General features: G+C 36.8%; 2 protein-coding genes, 1 long non-coding RNA gene and 1 other non-coding gene across 6 annotated transcripts; 2 read left to right on the top strand and 2 right to left on the bottom strand.

Moving 5' to 3' along the window:
• Nucleotides 1–464: 464 nt before the first annotated feature.
• On the top strand, nucleotides 465–10,319 carry LOC133704633 (SAC3 family protein A-like). Of its 3 annotated transcripts, XM_062129521.1 has the most exons (14): nucleotides 465–832; nucleotides 934–1,011; nucleotides 1,489–2,451; nucleotides 3,751–4,182; nucleotides 4,978–5,079; nucleotides 6,035–6,132; nucleotides 6,284–6,443; nucleotides 6,584–7,075; nucleotides 7,704–7,844; nucleotides 7,935–7,994; nucleotides 8,701–8,831; nucleotides 9,050–9,183; nucleotides 9,263–9,495; nucleotides 9,794–10,319. In XM_062129521.1, the coding sequence occupies exons 2-14, from the start codon at nucleotides 946–948 to the stop codon at nucleotides 9,893–9,895; spliced, it is 3,114 nt and encodes a 1,037-aa protein (XP_061985505.1). In that variant the 5' UTR covers nucleotides 465–832; nucleotides 934–945; the 3' UTR covers nucleotides 9,896–10,319. The 3 variants fall into 3 exon arrangements, with proteins under 3 accessions (XP_061985505.1, XP_061985504.1, XP_061985506.1); XM_062129520.1 differs by having other exon boundaries at nucleotides 465–1,011; XM_062129522.1 differs by lacking the exons at nucleotides 465–832; nucleotides 934–1,011 and having other exon boundaries at nucleotides 1,780–1,984; nucleotides 2,083–2,451.
• Nucleotides 10,320–11,976: 1,657 nt separating this feature from the next.
• On the bottom strand, nucleotides 11,977–12,894 carry LOC133704051 (uncharacterized). Its single transcript, XM_062128785.1, has one exon. The coding sequence runs from the start codon at nucleotides 12,769–12,771 to the stop codon at nucleotides 12,172–12,174; it is 600 nt and encodes a 199-aa protein (XP_061984769.1). The 5' UTR covers nucleotides 12,772–12,894; the 3' UTR covers nucleotides 11,977–12,171.
• Nucleotides 12,895–15,468: 2,574 nt separating this feature from the next.
• LOC133704686 (uncharacterized) lies at nucleotides 15,469–16,015 on the bottom strand. The gene is made up of 3 exons (XR_009844110.1): nucleotides 15,944–16,015; nucleotides 15,708–15,846; nucleotides 15,469–15,623 (listed from the first exon to the last, which is right to left on the bottom strand). It is a non-coding gene; the product is annotated as an uncharacterized LOC133704686 (long non-coding RNA).
• Nucleotides 16,016–22,889: 6,874 nt separating this feature from the next.
• Nucleotides 22,890–23,085, top strand: LOC133706113 (U2 spliceosomal RNA). The gene has a single exon (XR_009844457.1). It is a non-coding gene; the product is annotated as a U2 spliceosomal RNA (small nuclear RNA).
• The last annotated feature ends 2,109 nt before the right edge of the window (nucleotides 23,086–25,194 follow it).

Genomic DNA, 25,194 nt, shown 5'->3' with positions numbered 1-25,194 from the left:
CGGAGATTCACATGATTATTAACTTAAGGATCCTAGAAGATTAATCGAAATACGCGTAAACTGAAAAACATCCTTAAAAACATCCAATCTAACATATTATTACCAAATCTGTATAATGGTTTGCATTATTTAAAAAATATAGTTCATAAGAATCTAATTATCTTTCTTTATAGGAAAGAATCTAATTTTTTGCGCGAGGGATGGCACCCAAAAAATCCCATCAATGAGAATTTTATTATCGGAAACCAAAGCCAGTATAATGAATTTTCATACTGTTGCTAGCCATTCTGCACGTCTATTATAAAAAGAAAAAGAAAAAGGAAAAGAAGAAAAAAAAAAGAGGAAACTTTTTAATCAACAAAGCAGAAACTACATGAACTTTGTCCTAAATGCCACGCAAAAACTGAAAAACACGAACGACTAGTTGCAATTTTTTATAAGTTGACGTACTAAATAAATTATAATAACCTAACTCCGTCCCTTAAATCCAAAATAATCACAATATCATATCTTCCTCCACCGCCATCGACGACATACGCACGGACCCAAACACGACCTATCATTGACTGCTCCTTACTTGAATGTTGAATCTGTCCCTCTGTTTCTTTTTTAAGTTTTTCTCTTCTCCTTGTCTCTAACACATTCAACGGTTTTTTTTCCTTCCTATTATTATTTTTAGTATTTTGTTTATTTACACGTACAAAATTAATATTTCTTCTTCCTCTTTGTTTTTTTGCTATTTTTTATTTTGTTGATCTCCATTCATTTTCTGTTACTTCCCTCTCGCTCCGTCGATCTCTCCAGTCGCTCTCTCCGTGTTAATTTATCGAGGGTTGAATTTTTCTCTAAATTTATCGCAACTAAATTAGGGTTTCGTGGCCTTCTTAATTATGCTATTTCAAGCTTAATTTGATCTTAATATGTCGAATTCAGGATGCTGAGTAGATGCTGATGATGAATCAAGGAGTTAATACGCAAACCATAGCTTCAGTTGACCCTAATTCACTTGAGGTAAGTTTCACATAGGTGGATTTTTTTTTACATTAACTTTAATTTCTGATAAATGAAGTACTTTCTGAGGTTTATTCGATTTTTTTTGGTATTAAATTAAGAAAGTTGGTGGCAAAGAGAGTTTTTTTTTTTTTGAGTTAATTGTTGAACTTACTGGATATGATTGATTGCTAATGGTGGACAAAAGTAAATTGTATTTGTTTTAACGAATTGGCTCTAGTGTCATCATGTTGTTTAGAGGAACTTTAGTGGCAGTTGAGAGTTTTCTGTTTATCTTTTTATTTAGTAACATGGCGAAGATTAGTAAAGGATTCGAACTAAAGGTTATCTGAGATCCTGATATTAATGTAATTTTTTGGGCCAGTAGCTAGTTTAGTTTAGATGTTCCAAACTGGTGTGTTTCGTCAATTCTTGTAAAATTTTACTGATCTATGAAGCTCATTGTTAAAGCATAATTTTTATTTGCTGCTGTTTTAGGGTCGATATGTTGTTGATGTGAGCCAAGGGCAAACATCTTCGTATAATCCCACGGCATATGAGTCTGAAGCTGCACCATGGACCATGCATAGAGTGGATAATCACTCTACAGAGAATGGAATTCTTTCAAATTCCAGTTATCACCACGATCATCGAACACAGCAGCTTGCAAGAAGTGCTCAAGATAGTTTAAATACTGCATCCCTTGCTAGTTCATCGACTCAAGGAACAATGAGCGTAACCCAAGATCACAGTAGTTATGCAGCATACAATCCTACAGATCCATATGGTTATGGAAGCAGTGGATATTCAAGTTACTATAATAATGGTTATCAGCAGCAACCAAACCAGGCATACTCTCAGCAGCAACCAAACCAGGCATACTCTCAGCAGCAACCCAGCCACTCATACTCTCAGCAGCAACCCAGCCACTCGTACTCCCAGCAGCAGCCTAGCCATTCGTACTCTTCAACTGGAGGGGCATATCAAAACACAGGTGCTCCTTATCAGCCTCTTTCCTCATTTCAGAATACAGGGTCTTATACTGGGACAACAAGTTATTCAACCACTTACTACAATCCTGGTGATTATCAGACAGCTGGAGGTTACCCAAGTAGTGGATACAGTAATCAGACTTCCTTGTGGAATGATCCCAATAACGCAAATTATACATCTCAGCAGTATTCAACCTATGCTCCAGACTCAACAAGTGCTTATAGTTCTGGTACTGCAGCCTCAACGTCAATGAACTACGAGCAGCATTACAAGCAATGGGCTGATTATTACAGTCAAACAGAAGTTAGTTGCGCTCCAGGGACAGAACACTTGTCTGCTGCTAGCACATCTAACCTGGGAAGTGCAGTGTCTGGTGTGTATCCTACTTCCAACACCCAACCTCCCACATCTTTCACCCCGGCATCTTGGAGGCCTGAATCTGCGTCATCTGAATTGCCATCTTTGCAGGTATAGTATGTTGGAGCTAGTAAGAGCAAATTGCTACCATGAAGATATCCATGCTTGTTCCTGTTCTTATTTTCCCCATACTTCCATCATTAATGCATGATTAGCTTTGCATTTTGACCTTTTTCTTTGCCTGATTAGTTTTCTATTATTGAATTGCAATCTGAGGTCCTGTCCAGTGGGTGGGTGGGGGGGCCTTGAGATCAATGACCATGGACTAGACTGAAGGATATCAGGGAGGGTTAGTATATAACTTCCCGGGTTCGGTTTGATTGGAATCTGGTATTTGAGCATTTAGGATGCTGTTGTTGCATGAGAATTGTTTCCTTGCGTGTGGGTCACATTTAACAAATTTGTTACTAACCAACATGAATGATTTTTCCACTAGACTTTAAAAAAATGCGCGTTGTAGTTTCTGAAATTACAGAGTGGGTTGGGAAAAGAGTTTTGAAGTGCTCTATTCAAACATGACTATTGCTTCCCTTGTAATGTAAAATGACACAAGTACAATGCACTTTCTCATGTTTTAATAAGATGCATATATTTTATGATGTGGCTAGACTGGTGGAAATGTTCTGGACATTGTCTGTTTTTTTCCTCTCCCAAATAATTGCAGCATGCTATCTTTGTGGGTTTTAAAGAACCAGGTGAAAGAGAGCGAGGAAGTTTTATGTTAGTGAAATTTGCAGTTCTTGAGAAATTGTGAGGCTTTTAAGGGATGCTTAACTTTTAGAGATTTGTGGAGTTTTGTTACTCCATGGTGTTTTTCTTTATTAATTTAAAATATGTATTCTAAAATTATGTCTTAATTTGGTGTTGATTCAGAAGGCATGGGTATTAGAGGATAACCTTTTTGTGATATAGATTCTTTCAGGTTTGCTGTCACAACATGATACTGTGATTGTGATATAGATTCATATCTGGTCTCTAGATTATTGTCATATGCCTAATTGATTCTGATATTATTTCATATCAATGACAGCTTTCAAATGCTTTTAATCTGTCTTTATGATGCCCTCTACTAGAGATGACTTGTTCAGACACGTTACACAGCTCTTGTTTCTATGTGGCTTGTTTCTTCATATGGGTTCCTTCACATCTCTTGAGAATGTTTTGTAGTTCAATCCTCAATTAATTGTTCAGACATGCAGTTGTTGTTGCAATATATACATGAAATCCTCATTTGACTTTATTGTGGTTTGCAGCATATTATACTGTATCATTGTGTTGGATCAGTCAATTATTTCACAACAAAAGTTTGGTTACTCTAATTAATGTTGTCTTTTCTGGTTTTATTGTCAGACCGGCGCAACTATCAGTAGCACTCATGATGGCTGGAAACAAGGGACTCCAAGTTTTCAAAATCACCATGCTAGTCCTACGCAACCACACTTTCAAATTTCTCATGAGTCAAAGGCTTCATATGATAATATTCAGGAACAACAACAGACTGCTCCACAAGCTCCTAATTCACAATTTCCTGCAGCTCATCAGGTGACCCAGAGTTATCAATCAACTCTGCAAAATGCTCCATCTTTAGATACTCGAAGGGTAAGCAGAATGCAGATTCCAACAAATCCTAGAATTGCTTCAAATTTGGCTTTGGGTTTATCAAAAACCGATAAGGATGGCCCTACGAACAGTGCAGCAGCAAAACCTGCTTATATCAGTGTGTCGATGCCAAAGCCAAATGACAAAGTGTTGTCTAATGATGCGACTAATTCCATTCTTAAGGTGATATTGGTTTCTTATCAACTTTTCCTTCTAAATTTAATGTTTCCACACATATTTATAATTTGTTGTTGAGATGCCCACAAAAAAGTCTAAAAAAATTGTAATTTACTAGTAATGTCTCTGTAGTGCATTTTGCTAGAACAGTTTCAGATTATGATCCTGGTATTCTAGATGTTAGAAGATTTTAGAAGGGTCCAGATCTGCTTTGTTTTCATAGCATGTGGTTTAATGTAGGGGTGTTACCAATTATTTTGTTGTTTCTTAGCTAAAGACTTAGGTTATGCTGAAAAGGTAGGTGTGTATTTGTAGATGTGATGGTTAAAAAAAAATCCTTTAATATCTATGCAAGCAGTATTGATGAGAAAGAAGCTGTGGGTGGTTTTTGACCTGGAGTAGTAGCCGAGTAGGGTTGATTGAAGAGGAGGTTGTGTGGTTGGGCTGGTGTATGGCTATATGTCTCTCTATACGCATATCAGAACAATTCCCGACTTAATCCCTCTTAACCAATTTTTATGGAGAGAAGTTTCCTTTCTCTGTTCACATTCCATACTTAGACTAAACCTCTATGCTTTTGGTATAAAGCATGATGCTTTGAAGATGTACAAGGATTCATGTTTTTGTCCATAGGCAGTGACAAAAAAACACCTTTTTTTTTCCTCAAAAGAAGGAAAAAGAGGAATTTTTCCAAGCAGCTTTCTTTTTTCACAAATGGTCTTTTATCATTCATTGTTCTGTAAAAACTATTGTCTGAATATTGATTTCATGCAGCATCAATCACTTTCTTGTTTCTTGCAGCCTGGAATGTTTCCTAACTCACTGCGTCGTTATGTTGAAAGAGCTTTCAATCTCTGTAAAGATGATACTCAAAGGGTAGCTTGTCAGGCTATCATGAAGGAGGTAAACTGCATTTGTCTATAAGCTATTCTGGCATCAACTGTTGCCTTTAAAGTGTGCAATAGCATATGCTCATTTTCCTTTTTTCACCTTCGTTTTCTCCTTCGGAAGGATTTTTAAGTTTGAAATTGATACTTCAGCACTTATATAATCTCTAGGAATCCATTCATCCTGACTTGGAACGAATAGATTGTCAACATACGGTTTAACATGGTGTGTGTGTGTATATATATAATGCACGTGGACAGCGAGAAAGAAGTCTTTCTTGATGCTAAAACTTTATTTAAAAATTGACATATTAAGATGAAAAAATACCTTCCTTTAGACAAGCAGAATCTTATAGTGGAACTAGAGGCTGCATTTTGAAAGAAGTCATCTTGTTGCAAGGAAGAAATTTGATAGAGTTTCAAATTTTGTTGGGCTGCCTGTTCCCCTATGATCTATCTGCCCATGTCTTGGCCAATATGTGTTATGACTTATGATAAGTGAGATAGTGGCTAGAGATTCAAATAAATCACTGAAATTGATTAAATATAAAGAAATCATAAGATTTCAGAATAGTGGACTATAGGTAGATGCTTGTCCTCATCCATCTGAAACTCTGGTATGAAGTCTGATACACTATTTTGGGAGTGTCCACGACTAACTCCACAAGTCTTTAATGCCATATTTCTGCTAACTGCCTTGCATCTTTATCAACTGTCTGTTCATTTTAGTTTTGAATCATCGAAATCCAGAAGGTGCCGTATTCTAAAAGCTATTTGTGGATTTGATCTCTAAACTTTTTGAGGTTATATCTGCTGAAACTTCTCTGTTGCATCATATTCTGTCCGGTCTTCTGTCTTATTGAGCTTCAGTAACTTGGTTTTCCTCTAGATTTTTAAATTGCCACGGTTTCTAGTTTGCTACTTCTTTCTGATTTTTGATAGCAAGTATATCATTTTTTTCTTTTTTTCAGATCATTACGAAGGCAACTGCTGATGGTACACTTAACACTCGAGACTGGGATGCAGAGCCTCTTTTTGCAATACCAAATGCTGAGGCTGTCAATATGGAGTATGACCATTTTAGTTGCTCTCTCCTCTTAATACTACGGCTGAAATAATTCTTGTGATCTATCTCATATCTGACCTTTTAGCAATTATAGGTTGATATGCAATTTCTTTGAATCCACCAATAGATATTTGCTGAACTTTTATGGTTGCAGTTCACAATGTCCCACTCCTGTTTCTTCATTACCAAGGTATAAAAGGAGTCCAGGTAGACGATCTAAAAGTAGATGGGAGCCTTTACCAGAAGAGAAATCGGTTGATAAGCCTGTTTCCATCAGTAATGATATTGTAAAATATGATGGTTGGGAAAGAAAGGTACATCTTGTTTCTCTCATCTTTTCTCCCTTCTCATCACTCATTAGTTTTTTGGAGTCATTGTTGGCTTCTGTATTTTCAGCGTGGAAGTGTTCTCTGCATCTTGTTTAAATAATTTATTAACTTGTTTAAACATGCAGCCTCCAAGTGTGAATTCTGAGAGCAAGTGGAATGCTTTGAATAATATGAAGTTTTCTTTATCGGAGCAAAAATTTCCAAGTAAAAATACTCAGAGGCCAGCTAAGAGGCAGCATCTAGCTGATGGTTTGAATGCTGCTAATGATGACGCATCAAGTGATAGTGATAAGGAGCAAAGTTTAACTGCTTATTATTCTAGTGCAATATCAATTGCAAATACACCAGAGGAAAAAAAGAGACGTGAAAGTCGAACTAAGCGATTTGAAAAAGGACAAGGACATCGAGCTGAAATTAATTACCTCAAACAAAAAAAAGCTGGTGCTGGAAACTTGTACGGTAGGCGGGCTAGTGCGTTGATGCTTAACAAAAGTTTTGATGACAGTGGAAGCAAAGCCGTTGAAGACATTGATTGGGATGCACTAACTGTCAAGGGTACCTGCCAGGAAATTGAGAAACGTTATTTGCGCCTAACTTCTGCACCTGATCCTTCCACTGTAATTATCTAACATCTTTATGTCGTTTCCATTGTTTTGCATCCTTAAATGAATAGAAGTTGCCTCTTTTTTGGGAGAGAGGAAAGATGAGAGGAAGGAAAATGGTGGGAAAAATAGACGAGGAAAATATTCATATCTTCCTATTTTTTTTTGGAAGAGAGGGAAATGGGAGGAGTGAAGGACAAAATTTATTTTCCCTTGTTTGTAGAGAAGAAAGGGAAGGATTTTTTCCCTTTTAATTTGTTTTCTGGGTGGGAGGATTTACTTTACTGTTAACTTTTTTTTCCCCATGAGATGCTATTTTGAATTTAGAATCAAGTTAAACTTTGAAGTCTATCTTTTTGAATCAAACTCTTCCTCATTTTCTTTCCCAATTGGATTGGTTGGCTTTTTTGGATCCAAGGAGAAGGCTTTCCTCACATTTTTCTGTTCCATTCATTTTCCTCTCTCCTCTCGAGCAAAAGATGAGTCACACAAACACGCGCGTGCGCGCAAGTTAAGGAGAAAATATTTCTCATACTTTTCCATTCCATTCATTTTCCTCTCACATTTCAAGCGAAAGATGAGTTGCGCGCGCACATGCACACACAATGTGTTTTGTTTGGTCTAAATCCAAACTGCTTTACAGGTGAGACCAGAAGAAGTGCTAGAAAAAGCTCTGCTTATGGTTCAGAATTCTCAGAAGAACTACCTGTATAAATGCGATCAGTTGAAGTCTATTCGTCAAGATCTAACTGTTCAACGAATACAGAATCAGCTAACAGTTAAGGTATGTATGATACCTATGTTGCCGTGCAACATGAAAACTTTCCTGTTTTTTTTTTTGAGTCTTTATTTAGTTTTGTTTTTGTACATTCAGGTGTATGAAACGCATGCTCGATTATCACTGGAAGCAGGGGACTTGCCTGAGTATAATCAGGTTGGTGAGGCTATTAACATGGCCATAAACGGATAAACCACTTTTTTTAATTCGTTTTTCTTTAGTTCATTGTGTTGGCTGGACTTTTGTCAAACCCCTGTTGAGGACATGCTGCGTTACTCATTCATCCATGTCCTTCCTGAGACTAGAAGTGGTTTTCTGTTTGCACATTTTTTTTTGTTCCAAGTAATCAGCCAAATAATTTCCTTTGGGATAGTGCACTTTGCAGAAGAGTCTGCATGCTAATAGTTATGCCTAAGCATTACATGCAAGACCATAAAAATTTGTCTAGTTAGAAAAATGATGTTTTGTTACGTTAATAGTGGCTGAACGATTTGAAAAGAAATGGTGCTTTATAGCTTTTATCTACCATGCTGCTTTTCGTTGTGTGTTCTGTCATCAATGAAACTTTTCATTGTGGACATATCCATACCCCATTGCTTTAATTTATTTACATGTATTGCTTTGCAACTTCTACTCTGACATGGTGTTCTTATATTAGTGTTTCTTTCTTTCTGGTTCATGTCAAGTCTCTGATAGTGTAGAAGCTTGTACTTTGTTGCAGTTTGAGTCTGAAGTAAATGGGGTATCAGAAACAATGAAGCAGTTGTTTCTCCAATTCCATGTTAAATTTTCTTTGCATATGATGATTGTGATTGTTTTAGCTGCTTATAATTTTTTGCTTACTTTCTCTATTTTGTTTCAGTGTCAATCGCAGTTGAAAACCCTCTATGCTGAAGGAATTGAAGGATGTCATATGGAGTTCGCAGCTTATAACTTACTATGTGTTATATTGCACTCAAATAACCACAGAGATCTTGTATCATCGATGTCAAGGTTGGTGACATTTGCTGAATGAGAATTTTGGTTATACTGATGTTCTATGTATTGAATTGTCCTTTCATTGCACACTTAGCTTTTTTATTGGTAACTGCATCCAAGTTTAATTTCCACCTGCTGACTCTAGGATAATCAATGTAGATCAGTTTGATTCATATATTATGGACTCAAAATGATTTTTCTATAATTTAAATGCTACTGTTTTGATTTTTCAGATTAACTGAGGGGGCGAAGAAGGATAAAGCTGTTAAACATGCTCTTGCTGTTCGTGCAGCTGTCACTTTGGGAAACTATGTTATGTTTTTCAGACTTTACAAGGAGGCTCCTAACTTGAACACCTGCCTTATGGGTGGGCATTAGTAACTCTCCTATTTTCAAAATTTCACATTGACAATTCATTATTGACAAGAAATTTTGTCCTCTTACAGATCTCTATGTTGAAAAGATGCGTTACAAGGCTGTGAGTTGCATGTCCCGGTCATATCGCCCTACAATACCTATTTCTTACATTGCACAGGTTTTGGGCTTCTCCAGAACAAGTGATGGAAATGATGAGAAGGACTCGGATGGGTCAGGATTAGTGGAGTGTGTGGAATGGATGAATACACATGGTGCTTACCTTACCACAGATAACAGTGGAGAGATTCAGCTTGATACAAAGGTATCCTCAATCGAACCATAATATTTTCACAAAAACAAATAACGTTTGCTTGGTGCCTAATTACAGCCATGGCACAGAGAAAGGATGCTTCTTTATTTCCCATCACTTGCCCAGTGAAAAAGAAAGCTTAAATTTCTAAGGCATTCCCTTGGCATGTTTTTTTGGTCCATTTTATAATTTTTACTCTCTGGTTTGCACTTTGTACAAAAAGGACCGAACACAATAGAAGCTTATGGGTGCTTGGTTTATACATTTTTTTAGTTTCATAAGGACCAAATGTTGGATTCTTGATGTGCAGGCTTCATCCTCCAGTCTATACATGCCAGAACCTGAAGATGCTGTGGCCCATGGAGATGCTAATCTGGCTGTCAATGATTTTCTGACACGGACATCCTTGTAGCCAAGGTGATTGAAAATTAATTATATAGACAGCATGGTAAGAAAACCATGGCAATATCTATGCTGCCTTCAACAAGCAGGGGCGAGGGCGGGGCGGGGCGGGGCTATTTTCTGGCCTGAGGAGTTTAGCTCAAGCTTGTGGAGGTTGCCTGTAACTTTAGAGAGGGTAGATCACAGATGTATAGAGTTGGAACACAAAATGAAATAGAGCACACAAATTCCCCTCGGAAATGATATGCCTAGGGTTGCTGAGGGCACCGAACTGGCACTATAACTTATGACTAGATTGTTTGTTTTTGTTAACAATGATTCATTCTTTCTCGGGGAAGACAAAACATGTTAAATATACTTGATGATGAAGGGAAATAAGAAACATGAATTTTGTTGTATTTTATATTAATGAAAGTCAATGATTTTTTTGGGCATTCACATGCAATGGTTGCTTGATTTGCTTCTTCTATAAGATGACCTCCTCCTTATATTGCACGAGTTTAAGAGAGTGCCACGTCAGTTTTAGGGAAGCCCTCTTCTACAATGCCTTTGATTGTCTTTGCGATGACATGATTTACACTGTTCCCCTGCAACATAAACTATCCCTGTTACCTACTGATTGGACTGTGACGCATCCGGTAAAAAAATTCCCTTACAAGATATTTCAGAAGAATCATTCCTAGATGCCTGAAACATGCTCTCTAGAATCCTCGATTGATTTAAAAGTATTGATTTGAATTTTAAATGGATTTTAATTACTAAAAACTGATCAGAGGGTCATTAGAATTGATATTAAAAATAATATTTCAAAAAAAAAAAACTCCTAATAACAAAAACCTCTTTCCAATTTTTTAATCAAAAGAGGCATTGGCCATCAAGGGAGAGTTGACGCCATTTTCTCCATTGTTCGTGACTGAAGTGATGTTTTTTCCACCAACAACAAAGAAAATATAACCAAGATATTAGCTGGTCGAAGGTATGGACGCAACTCTTTGTTGTTTTTTGTTTGTTTGTTTTGTGCACTGCAGTTTGTTAAGAAGCAATTCCAAAGACCTTGTAAACTGGTGAAGAATTGTTTCTCCTACAAATGTTCATATGCTCTTCTTGTTTTTATTTTCAAGTCCAGATGGTTTGACCATCAAAATATTTCTCGTTGTAAACACAAATTGCCTGATGTTAAACACTAGCTAAAACAACCTCTGCTTTGCAAAATTTAGCTAGTGTTTAACACTGAAATATTACCGCAAACCAACTCTATTATTTTTTATTTTTAATTATGTTTTATTGATGTGAAGTATTTGTAGAATTTGATTGCAATCTTGATTTTATTCCTGATTATATTTTCCTTGATGTTGTTGCGCACTTAAAAAACCAAGAAAATTATAGTCCTTGTCGGATGTATTTCATACGTGATAGAATTGTAGATAGTTTAATTGAACAATAAAAAATATTTTATATAATGTATTATTTATTTCATGATATAATAGCAATAGTTAAATCTACAATATTTAAATTCCAAACCATCAATATTAATAAATATATTTTTTAATTATTTTATAACCTCAATTTGAAAAGTAATTATTTAACTAAATATATTTAACTACTTTTTATTCAACCTTAAATTCAGTTATAGTTTTAAACAAATATATATAAATATCAAACCATCATCAATTAAAAATATTTTATAAAATAATTTTTTTAAAATTACAATCATAAAAACTAATGTAATATCAAACACAATCTGATGGTGTGTGATTGAAACTTGGGTTCTGAGCTAAATCTACGTTATTAGGAATATCACTGGGAATAAAACGATGGACGCAGAAGCACCTAAGAAACCCGTCTCTATTATTATTAATAACCTGAAGGCCTTAAAATATGTCAAATGCTGGGTAATTTTTGCAGCATTTCTCCCGATCTTGCCAGTATGCATAGTTTTTTTTTTTTTTAATTCCTGTTTTCATCCGATGAATCCGTAAACAGAGGGAATGCATTCCAGAAACGTATAGGTCCTACATTTTCCATCCAGAACGTCTAGCATTCCAAATGAAACACATTCAAAGAATAGAACACGCCAAGTAATTTTTCTCAGATGAAAATGTCTAAAATTTATTTCCATCAAGTCATTTTTTTTTTAAAAAAAAAATCATAATTCATCTGCCTCATACACGAATAAACAATGAAATTAAAAACTGGCGTAACCTAAACATGGCTTCAAAACAAACTAATATTACAGAAAAGAAAAGGTGTTAAAACATCATTTCTCTTTGCTAACAATTTACTCATTCATTCCTCACTAGGAGCAGACTCAGGCCAGATGCTAACCTTCTCTTTCTCGTACTTAACATACAAAGCAGTCACCGCAGCTACAAAATAAATCTGAACCACCACAATTGCTGGAGTGTGATAATTAATTACACTTTTACCCGTTGCAAGCTCTACTAATAACAAAGCTGATAGCCCAAGAATTGCGATCCGCCCGTTTACCCTTTCACTGTACGGGCTAAACCCGAATTCCACTTTTAACCCATCAGAAACCGATTTCTTTAAAGGAACTGGAGGCAGGTACATTCCCGATCCTGACCCGGACCCAGATTTCCCTTTCTTTGCTTTCCGGAGCTCCGCTTTCTTGCCGGTCCCGCTTCTGTATCGGAGTCGGACCTGGGACAGGCGGCTCTCAAATTGGTCGTCGGATGCGGATCCGGGTTTCGACTCGGGCTCTTGGGTAGTGTCTCCTTTGTTGTCATCTGTGGTGGCGCGGGTGATGGAGGATTGTTTGGGCGCGTGAGGTTTGATTGGGAACGCGGCACGTGGATAAGGGAAATGGGTTGCTGATATGGTTGTTGTTGAGAGTTGCAGAGAAGGAGAGGATGGTAGCGCAGCCATTGATGAATTTATGGTGGAAGTGTTATCTCTTAGCTTGTGTTGTTTTGTTTGGATAAGCCTGTCGTTTTCTTTTCTGTGGCGGGAGTTGTTCGTTGGTGAATGGCGTAGTGAGAGTTGCGTGTTTGCTTATGGGTAGTGTTGTCGTCATGAAATTCTTTCTCGTGGTTATGTCATGGTCTTCCTACTCTCACAAATGTATTTAAATGGACTTACTAAGATGTTTGATGCAATAGGTATTGGTCTTCGTACCATTTGCAAGGAGGATTGAGCCTACACATTTGTAGAGTCTTCTTCTATACCTGCATCAATGTCAGGGTTGGAGAGCTGAGAGATTCCTGTGGCGTGAGGATTGTCGTAGATTTAGCACCAATCCTGAACTATTATAACATGTGAACAAGGAGAGTGGATGTACAATGAAGTAACCCAAGTGCCAAGCAGTTGTTGGTAATTGAGCCATCCTAGAACTTGTGACGGAAATTTGTTGTTGACAGCATACTTTTTTGAGCTGTATCCTTTTATTCAATTGAGAAATCATATACAAACAGTCATCCTTTAAGGCACTATATTACTTCTAATTACCTTTATTGCAATCCAATCAGCAACACTCCTGCAGTCTCACTGACTACCTCACCGAAACTTTTAGCACAGCAGGCATTTCGAACTCTGAAGCAGAAGGGACCTATCTGCGATGATCATGGGCCGGCAACCTCCCAACTCAACAAATCGTAAGAATCCTAGACGCAGGGCTGCATCTGATCCAATTGTTGTGTTGACAAAATATATGCATCAGATTTGACACTAACCGGGAAACAATAGGGTTCTAATAACTGAAATTATAGAGCCACACCAACCACCTCCAGCCTCTTGTTGGAAGTTATTTGCAATGACACTACTGCCTACATATAGCCGCATGCTATAGAGATGTTAAACAAAAAACAATGGCAGCAAAGAAGATCGATTTAAGTGAAACTTTGCCAATCACTCTTAAGATGTTATCATCATTACTTCAACTGATTTGAGTTTCATGAACCTCTCCTTCATGAGTTAGTCATTAAAGGATTCAAAACATATACACAACCCACTACAACATTATCCAGTGTTACCGACGGACTCATTCCGTCGGTGACAGCAATGAAGTCCGTTGGTGAAAATAATACCGACGGCCTCACCGACGGAACACGTCCGTCGGTAAAATAGTCGTCGGTAAATCCCATTTCCGTCGCTAATTCTGTCGTAAATAAAAAAAACCACCCACCGACGGAAACGCCGACGGGTTACAGACGGATACGTGCGCGCCCAAAAAAAAGTTTCCCGCGGGAACATTACCGACGGAATCAATCCGTCGGTAATGTCAAGGGTAATTACCGACGGCATTACCGACGGAAAGTCCGTCGGTAAATATGGCATGGCTGGTAATTTTTGTGCAACTCTCTGTGTAATACCGACGGATATTATCCGTTGGTAATGCCGTCAGAATTTAATCACCGACGGATTTAATCCCGTCGGTAATGATGGCATGGATGGTAATTGTTCGCCAACTCTCTGTTAAATACCGACGGATAGTATCCGTCGGTAGGTATTTAAAATATATATATAAAAAAATTATTAATTGTAAAAAACCTTAATAAACAAATAGATTTATGCATTAAACATTAATAATGTAAAAGTAATGTTAAATAATATTCATTACAAATTTAATGTGTTTAAAAAGCAAAATTAAACTAGAATAGCGGCGGAGCTGGAGGAGGAGGCGGAGGAGGAGGAGGAGGCTGGTTGTTCCCGGGACCATACGGCCAAAAAGAAGCTGCACAAGTATTGTCACCCATCTTTGATCTCATCTCCATGACTATTTGACGGAGCTCATCATAATTCGTCGAGAGTTGTTGATATTGTTGTTTCAACGCAATGAACTCCTCAGACTGGGTGTTCGATACTGATGGAGAGCTTCCAACAGTTGAGACACTACGAGTCGACCGCAAGTTGTCAGCCGTAGTGTTGGAGAGCCCGTAGACCCTATTTTTATCGAGTCCACCAGACGATCCCGCCTCCATCCACAAATCTAGATCGAAATCTGGATGGGTCAACGGATTGTCCTCATATCTCTCCCTCAACCGGCTATTATAGGTGTCCTGAAAATTCCATCGGTAAAAAAATCATCAAATGCAATTCAAGATGCAATTCAAGAAAATAATAACTTACAAAATAAAATGAATGAACGAACATACCACGAAGTGCTGAGCACGGTTGTCCACGAACTGCTGCACCCCCTTTTGGCGGTCTTGACTCCGCACATGCGTCTCTAGAAACAGCTCCATTGGACTCGGTTCACGTCCAAGAGACGCAGCCTGTAAGGAAAAAATAGGTTGAAAGTTAAATATATTATAAGGAACGACAAATTAATTAATGATATATTTCATTAAAATTAATCTTACCATCCGCTTTGCATGTGCGCTGAATGGGACGGATCCGCCAGTGTGCGTGGTCACCGAACCATAAATTTGCCGGTTCCGGTTGTCGGCGCCAAACTGTGAGTGCCGTGAGAACCGCTCTGAGGTCACGTGCTCAATATATGCCGTCCATATTTCCCCCGAGATGAATGGCGGTTTGAATTCCTGCCAAACCGCCACCTCATTCCATCCTTCAAGACCGTTATCCCTCGCATGTCTTTTTGATTTTTTTTGGGTGTCATACCAAAAATCACGCAACCTACTTCCATAGTAACAAATTAGAATTTAAAACATAAAATTATAAAACAAAAATAAATATTATTTTCGATGTTACCTAGTTGCCGCGTGATTCTCCCATACCCTCCTCACAACATTGTTGTCCGCCCTATCCCACTCAAATTTGTTCTGTGTATATAAATAATTCATATAAAATAAAAATAGTACAAGATATAAAATTATAAAAATTATTTATTAAAAATTAACACCGACCTGAAATCGCTTAAACCATGCATCGATATTAGGTTTCCACTCAGGATGTTTGGAAACCTGGCTCCATTGAAACAATGGAATCTCCATCGACGATTTAAACGCCAATGTTATAGTCCTTGCAGCCTCAATGTTTGTGAACCTGAAATTAAATAAAAGTAGTAATTAATATTAATTAGTTGTTCATAAATTATGCTATAAGTATATAAAAAAAAAAACTAAAACCTAAACAAACTTACATTGAGAGGTCATCCTTCCATTGTGCCTGGTACTTGCGGGTGAATTGACCCCGCTGTGAAGGCACACCGCTTCTGCGCTGTGAAACTGCGCTAGAAGAGGCAGCATCACAAGTTGGCATAGATTCCTCGCTGTGATCAGCACCTAAGGATACGTCCTCCTCGCTGCTAGAAGAACTAGCTGCAACCGTCTTCTGACGACGTGTTGTAGATTTCATTCTACGCATCTACACAAATGTATACGAATAATTACATAATTAACTTCAATTATTTAAAAAAAATTTCGACAGAGTCTCCCCTGTACTGGAGGGTCCCAAGTTGTCGACAAAATCATATTACACTTCCAATTTTATTTCACATCCCGATCCAATCATCCTGGATCTTAACCCAACTCATCATCATCAACACAACATTTTATTCAATAACATCATATAGAATTACAACTATGAACATTCATTGTTAAATTGGTACTAACATTAGATTTAAGTCATACAAATATCCTAAATTAAGATAAACTAATTAAATGCAATTCTATATATATAAATTAACATTTTTAAAATAAATCAACAATAACAATTATATTTATAAATTAACATTTTTAACATAAATTCAACAATAACAATTATAGCAATACAAACAATAATATGATAAACTAATTAAATGCAATTCTATATATATAAATTAACATTTTTAAAATAAATCAACAATAACAATTATATTTATAAATTAACATTTTTAACATAAATTCAACAATAACAATTATAGCAATACAAACAATAATATGATAAACTAATTAAATGCAATTCTATATATATATAAATTAACATTTTTAAAATAAATCAACAATAACAATTATATTTATAAATTAACATTTTTAACATAAAATTCAACAATAACAATTATAGCAATACAAACAATAATATCAAAACTAAAAAACTAAAATTAATAAATCAAATTAAAAAACTAAAAAACACTACACAACACACAACATAAACACAAAACAAACAATACACAAAACTAAAAAACATTATATCAATTCAAAATAAATTTGGGAATAAAAAATGCTTACCTTAATAATGTGTTGAATTTAAGATTTTATCTACAAACAATATACAAAACAAAGAACACCAAAAAAAATAATCATATTTAAAATAAAAAAAATAAAAAGATAAAGAAAAAAAATACATACCTTTTAAAACTACCACCAAAACAATAAAATCCTTCTAAAAGCTAAATATAAATGAGAGAAGAAGAGAAAGGGAGAAGAGAAAGGGAGAAGAGGAGAAGAGAAAGGGAGAAGAGGAGAAGAGGAGAAAATGAACAAAGTGGGGGGATGGGCGGTATATAAAGCAATATTTCCGACGGAATTTCCGACGGAAATTAATTGCTGTCGGTGCAATTAATTTCCGTCGGTAATTCCGTCGGAAATTAATTGAAATTCGCACCAAAAAGTTTGGAAATCCCGCCAAACTTTTCGATCCGTCGGTAATGCCGTCGGTAATGGACGTCGGAAAGTCCGTCGGTAATAGTGCAGACGGACACGTGTCAGACATGGGACAAGCCGTCGGTGATTCCGTCAGTAGTGGACGTCGGAAATGCCGTCAGAAAGCCGTCGGCAATCCGTCGGTGAATGTGGCAAAATCCCGTAATTTTTTTGCAACTCTCTGTGAAATACCGACGGTTTATATTCCGTCGGTAAATCCGTCGGTGAATGTGGCAAAATCCCGTAATTTTTTTGCAACTCTCTGTGAAATACCGACGGTTTATATGCCGTCGGTAAATCCGTCGGTGAATGTGGCAAAATCCTGTAATTTGTTTTGCAACTCTCTGTGAAATACCGACGGTTTATATGCCGTCGGTAAATCCGTCGGTGAAAAGGTAAATTTTTCTTATTTTTTTAATGTAACCCTCTCAAAAAATCTTGAATTGCAATCTTACAACACACACAACACAATAACAAAGGCTGACCCTTAAAGAAGAATAAATATTTCATGTTTCAAATTATTACATTATAAAAATAAGGCTTTATAACATGTTTAGTTAGTCGGAATTTTCATCTTCGTCCTCTATTGAATTGTTATCATCAGCTTCATCGCACTCTTCAATTTCGTTATCATCTTCTTCAACAACATTCTTTTTTCCACTAGTAGAGCTCAGAACAACATTCAACTCCTCTGCGTCAACATCAACAAGACTATCGTTGAAAACACGAAAATTCGAATTTTCTTCTAAGTCAATCGACGGAGCAACTCGGTATGGTTCAACCAACTCACTAGCTTGAAAGACTTCATCTATCACACTTGTGTCTTCGTTCTCATCCTGAACAACCTCGACACGACCCTTGGGTTTTGTTTTTAAAACGGATAACCAATCAACTCTTGATCGGTCCTTTCTAAAGGAAGGGGTGTATGTGTAATAAACTTGTTGGAATTGCTTTGCGAAAACAAAGACGTCGTTTACGTTGCGGTGTCTAGCTTTTGAATTGATTTCAACGAGACCATAGTGAGGATCTACTCTGATTCCTCTGTCAGTTGTGTCATACCAATAGCATTTGAATAAAAACACTCTATTTTGCTCGCTATTATATTGCAGTTCGATGACCTCTTCCAATCTACCGTAGTAGTCAACTTCAAACTCACTAGAAGTCGATCCCTTAATACAAACACCGCTGTTGTATGTCTTTCTTCCATGCCCGTATTCTTCAGTATGAAAGACATATCCATTATAGCACTTGACTTTTCTTTCAGGGCCCAGACATAGTAAAGACAGTGAAACAGCAGCACTACCTCCCATTTGATAAACCTAGCTTGTAAATTAAATACAACAATAATCAATAAACGGATATTATATAACATTGACTACAATTAATTACATTGCAAGAGATAATGAGTTTGTGATAGGACTTACATGTGTTCTAAACCATGTGGCAAATTGTTCATCTTGTAATTGAAAGATCTGGGATTCGGTCAGCTGTGAGTTATTGGACAGTAAGTATCATCGATGTTGCCTGCAAGGTTGTTCCAAAGTATATGAGTGTATGGTATCACAAAACATAAATAGTACACTCTTGACAAAGTTTAAGTCGAACATCCACTTACTTAATAAAAGGTCTAAGCTCATCACAGTTAAATAGGACATAATTGTGTGCTTGTCTGAACTCTATTTCAGACAAATATCTTCCCCTCACGGCATTTTTAGGTGTGGGTCGTCCAGGATTGGAGAATATTGACAAGTTCCCACTTGAATGCACTTCACCACCATCATCATGTCGTGGAACACGGTTTATCCTCGTTCTCAAATGAGGTTCGAAATAGTATGAGATAAATGTTGAGATCTCCTCAACAATATACGCCTCACATATTGACGCCTCAACATGCGCCTTGTTCTTAACCTTTTTTTTAAGATTGAACAAGTACCTGCATATATATGTATATATATATATTAATAAAAAATTATCAATTAAAAACATTAAAATAAAAATAAAAACATTTAATTATAAATGTCATAACAACTGTAATATCTAACCTCTCGAATGGATACATCCATCTGTACTGGACCGGTCCTCCAACTTTTACCTCAAACGGTAAATGTACGGGTAGATGCTCCATTGAGTCAAAAAATGATGGAGGGAATATCATCTCAAGTTTGCATATTGTCTCGACGATATTCTTTTCAAGCCTTTCAATGTGATCAACATTCAACTTGCTGGAGCATATGTCTCTGAAGAAATGACTAATCTCCGTTAGTGCATCCCATATCCCCTTTGGCAACAAATCATGAAAAGCTAATGGGATGAGTGTTTGCATAAACACATGGCAGTCATGACTCTTCATTTCATATAATCTGCATTCCTCCGTATTAACCAGCCTTGATATGTTCGAGGCATGTCCATCGGGGAAACGCAGACTCTTAAGTCATTTGTAGACTAGTAGTTGTGTGTTTTTCTCTAGCACGAAGCTTGCTCTTGGTTTTGCGACCCGTGACCCATCATAAACCAACTCCATATTTTTACGGTTACAGAACAGCGCTACATCCAATCTAGCCTTGATGTTGTCCTTTGTCTTCCCCTTCACATCCATGACAGTGTTGAAAATGTTCTCAAACACGTTCTTTTCAATGTGCATGACGTCAAGGTTATGGCGGAGAAGATTGGTCTTCCAATAAGGAAGCTCCCAAAATATACTTCGCCTCACCCAATTATGGGTCAAACCAAAACCAGGAAACTTCTGCTTACCTGATTGGAGACCAAACACAATTTCACCGTACTCTGACACAACATCAAACAATTCTTCACTGGCAAGATGCGGGGGTGCAACATCATTTTCAACTCTACCAACAAAGAAATCCTTTCTGTTCTTTCTGTACCTGTGGTTATGTGGCAAGAAACGACGGTGACAGTCAAAAAAAGAAGCTTTACCCCTGTTTGTTAGCGTGAATGCCTTGTTGTTCTCCATACAATATGGACATGCTAGCTTTCCATGCGTGCTCCAACCAGAAACCATTCCATAAGCTGGGAAATCATTGATAGTCCACATCAAAGCCGCTCTCATAACTAAATTTTGTTTCCTCGAGATGTCATAAGTCAAAGCTCCAGGGGACCACAACTGCGTCAACTCATCAATCAACGGACGAAGACAAACATCTATATTCCGCCCCGGACTGCTCGGACCTGGTATGACCATAGATAAAAACATGAACTCCGGCCTCATACACATCCCCGGTGGCAAGTTATAAACCGTCAGTATGACCGGCCAACAAGAATAAGGAGCAGCAAATGACCCGAATGGGTTGAATCCGTCTGTACACAACCCAAGACGCACGTTCCTTGATTCAGCTGAAAAGGGAGGATGCATACTGTTAAAGTGTTTCCAGGCTTCACTGTCAGAAGGATGAACCATCACTCCATCAACCGCATGGTGTGATTGGTGCCATGTCATGTGCTCAGCAGTCCTTGGTGACATGAATAACCTCTGCAGTCTAGGTGTGATTGGGAAATATCTAAGTTTTTTATATGCCACGAGAGTCTTCCCTCTACCAGTTCTGGGTTTGTAACGGGAATGCCCGCATGTCATGCACTCGGTCATCTCAGCATTTTCAAGGTAGTATAACATGCAGAAGTTAGGGCATATATCAATTTTCTGGTATCCTAAACCGAGGGGCTTCATCATGGACTTGGCAGCATAGAAGTTCTCTTTCAGCCTGTTCCCTTCAGGTAAAATGCTTCTTGCCCATTCAATAATCTTGTCATAACCGGCCTCACTCAACCCGTGATCTGACTTGATGGTGAACACCTGTGCTACGGCTGATAATTTACTGTGGTTCCTGTAGCCATCCCATAATGGTTCGTCAGAATCTCTCAACAGATCAAAAAACCTTGCTGCATCTGCATTAGGTTCTTCTTCTACGATTGGACATTCCCTGACATTACCTTCACTCATTCTCATTGCATCCATAACCATATTCCTGTAAGGATTACTGTTCTCATTTCCAACTTCATGCATGTTGCTAGCACTAGAAGTTGACCCAACCACCTGTTCTTCCATGCTCTCATCAGGAACAAATAATTCTCCGTGAGCATACCAACACAGGTAATCTTCCATGAACCCTTTGGTTAGAAGATGCATCGTTACAACATCTTGATGCAGAAACTTTAAATTTTTACACTTCCTGCATGGACACCTAATACCGCCATCAGTAAAATTCCTCGGAATAGATGTTGCGAAATTAATAAAACCCTGGACACCGTTACAATAATCCATCCTCCGCAATCCTTGGGGTGAGTCCCGATACATCCATGAACGATCATCCATGACTTCTATTGAACCTCTATAAAACATAACAAAAATATTGGTTTTCCCCGACATTATCCAACAAACTAAAACAACACTTATGTTAAATATTCATTATCAACTATCAACGTTCATACAAACAATTTAACAACTATAAAATTATACATTCATACTACAAGTTTCTTTGACAAATAACAATTAAACAAGTACAAACATTAACAAAATACATATACTAAAACAATAAAATTCACAATTAAATATTAAAACTAAAAAGGATAGATTTACTTACAAAAAAATGATAAAATCTACAAGAAACGGATATTGTGACCACGTACAAGATATAAGAAACTTGAGTGCTCGTGTTGAGAATAGTGGAGAGTTTGGGATGGGTGTTTGGCTGCAGTTTGGGAGGGGAGAGGTGGGATGGGAAAGAAGAAGAAGGAGAAACAGAGGAAGAGAGTGTCGGTGCATATAATGGTTTTTTCCGACGGAATCACCAACGGCCTCCTGCCGTCTGTGATTCTGTCGGTGATGCCGTCGGTGACAGCGCCACGTCACTGTACGGCTATCTCAGTTTGAATCCCTCGGTACTTTTCGTCGGTAAAATCACATGACGTCACCACGCTGTTGCATATTTCCAGACGAACTGTATACCCCGTTGGCGAAACCGTCGGTATATACCGACGGAATTGTTCCGTCGGTAGATACCGACGGCATTACCGACGGAATAAATCCGTCGGTATACACCGACAGATTTTGAGACGAAATTATTTCCGTCGGTAATCATTACCGACGGAAAAATTCCGTCGGTAATTCCGTTGCTTTTCTCCGATTTTCTGGTAGTGACCTATGACACTTAGCATGGATTTTATAACTTGTGAGACCCATCTATAAGAAGTTTACAACTTCCAAGATTTTTAATTAATTTCTCTTCCTTAAGAACAAGCTATCAAAGTGAATACTAAAAGCCAGATTAACATCTCCAATGTAATTATATTATTTTCTGATATAAAAAAATATGTTTTTAATACAGGAGGACTCCAAAGGAGCAGAGAAGGAAGAAATGAAAGAAAGGTTGGTAGGTGATCCCATATCGACAAAACATAAGATACTGCTGAGAGCTGTGCCTATAAAAAGAAATCGAAGCGGACGTTCAAATCATACCTTTCTCGGCCTTTTGGCTAAGATCAAGTGTAGTATCTGTTCTTATCAGTTTAATATCTGATACGTGGGCCATAGGTCCACACGATATTAAATTAATTTTTTAAAGGGGAGGGTCCACTACAGTAGCTTGCTACTGGGATTCTCAAGCGTCGCCCATGCGTTGCACTTCTGCAAGGGCCTGGCGCGCCCTCCAATAATATGTCGAATTTTTATTTTATATTTAGCTTTGTCGTTATCTGTTAAATCAATGGTTGCTGTTGAGACGCTGAAATGGGGAAAATTCTCCGTCATCTCGAACCGTGAGATGAGTGACTTGACTTTTCAAAAGAAAATTAAAGGCTTCGGTCGCCGAAGACATTGTTCAGCTCTAAATAATAAAGATACACCGATTGTTTGCAAGTCGACTTTCGTCCCTGCTAGAACTACTGCAAGATAACTTCGACCAGTTAATGGATGAATTGAATTTCTAACAAACATGGATATTTTGATCAAGTTATACCTACCTTATTTAGCGCGAATATCAAAGGATCCTAAAGGTTTGTCAGAGTTACATGTGTGATTTTTTTTTTATATCGTTTGACCATTCAAAGTTAGGACTTCCCATAATTTTGCCTTCAAAGCAAAAGCTATCAAGGCAAATGCACGAGGTTAGATTGTATCTCCAAGCTAATCACATGCTCTTTCGATACAAGTATATAATCGTAGGAACGAGAAAATAGCAGCAAATCACGAGTCATGAACAAAGCGGCAATGGAGGAAAAAGCAATGCAATTAAGAGGTGCTCAGTCCCACATCGGGGAAACAAGAGGTAATATTGAGAGCCGCACGTATAAATAGAAATTGAAGCGGCCAATAAAATTTGTCTGATCTCTGTTATGACAACGAATAGATGTGCCTTTCAATATCTTTTAATTGAGTGTTCTTTGTAGACCGCAACTAGGATCGTATGCGTTACACATCCTCGTATTTGAAAACAAGAAATTTTGAAAATAAATAGTCTATTTTATTATATTTTTAATTTTTATAATAATTGTTAACATTGAAAAAAAAAATCTGTCAAGGCATGAAATGTACTGGCGATGGTTCATAAAATTTCTCATGCCCGTATGTTTTTTTTCTATCCACTCATCGTCCAATTAAAATGAAATAAAAATTCTATTAAAGTTTAGTGAATTATTAAAGGAGACCTTGACTATGTAGCCCATGTAACAAAGTTTTTACCCATACCCATATCTTTAATATTCCTCACATATAATAAAAATGAACTCTTTAATTCACAATGCCTAGATTATTAAGTTAAAAGTCAACAGAGTTCTAAATAAGTTTTTTATTCACATCACAACTTATGTATTCATGTTATTAATATATTTTATATGAACAAACAAAATCTTATAAATAAAAGCGATTTAAAATTATTGTAATATAATATTTATTTTAGTTGGAGAAATATTTTAATTTATATGATACCGAAAGACATAAAATAAGCTACTTAAATCACTCTTGAATTATACAATACCATATTGGAAACTTATTTTAACCATATCAAGACTTGGAATCAAGTAATAATTATATTACATTGAAATTCATCAACATATTAAATTGCCTTCTCTATCCATTTTTATAGGTTAATTTTTTACTTTTGACAAACACTGATAACACTACGGAAGATTTATTAAAAGCTCAACTTGTAATATTCATATTCATTTATCTATTGTTAATTTAAAATCAAGTCGCATATAATTGTAAAAAAGTAGATAAAATAAAAAAGGCGTGAAAATATAATATCAATTGAAAATATTTCAGAATTAAGATTTTTAATTGTTATATATATTTAAAAATCTGAAAGATAATTCAACTCATGTACCTAATATTTACTTCAGTTAAACATTAATCAAATTAATTTAATCATGATCTTCAAAATTTATATAAAATTAAAAGATATTTAATAAAAAAATCTAATTGATAATTTATAAATAAGTTTAAACAATCTGTTAGAAATTGGAAAAAAAATATTACTAGTCGAATCACATGTGAAAAAATAATAATTGATTTTAAAATGGGCGGGTCTAGGAGTCCCAAAATACAGTGGATGGGCCTAGAACAAGGCTTGATGTTATTGGTTTGGGCTGCACATGTTTTAGCTTCCACGAGATTATTGGGAGTTTGGGCCAGTCTTCGAACTTAAGCAAATTAACACAACATCTCTTACACCAAAAACTAGTTTGGGCCTAGCACGAGGTATTGTCAACGAGTTAACAATAAAACATTTCGATCTGATTTATTGCACAGATGGGTTTTATG

This window comes from Populus nigra, chromosome 10 (genome assembly GCF_951802175.1).
Source record: "Populus nigra chromosome 10, ddPopNigr1.1, whole genome shotgun sequence".
NCBI lineage: Eukaryota > Viridiplantae > Streptophyta > Magnoliopsida > Malpighiales > Salicaceae > Populus > Populus nigra.
This window is presented reverse-complemented; position numbering and strand designations above follow the sequence as displayed.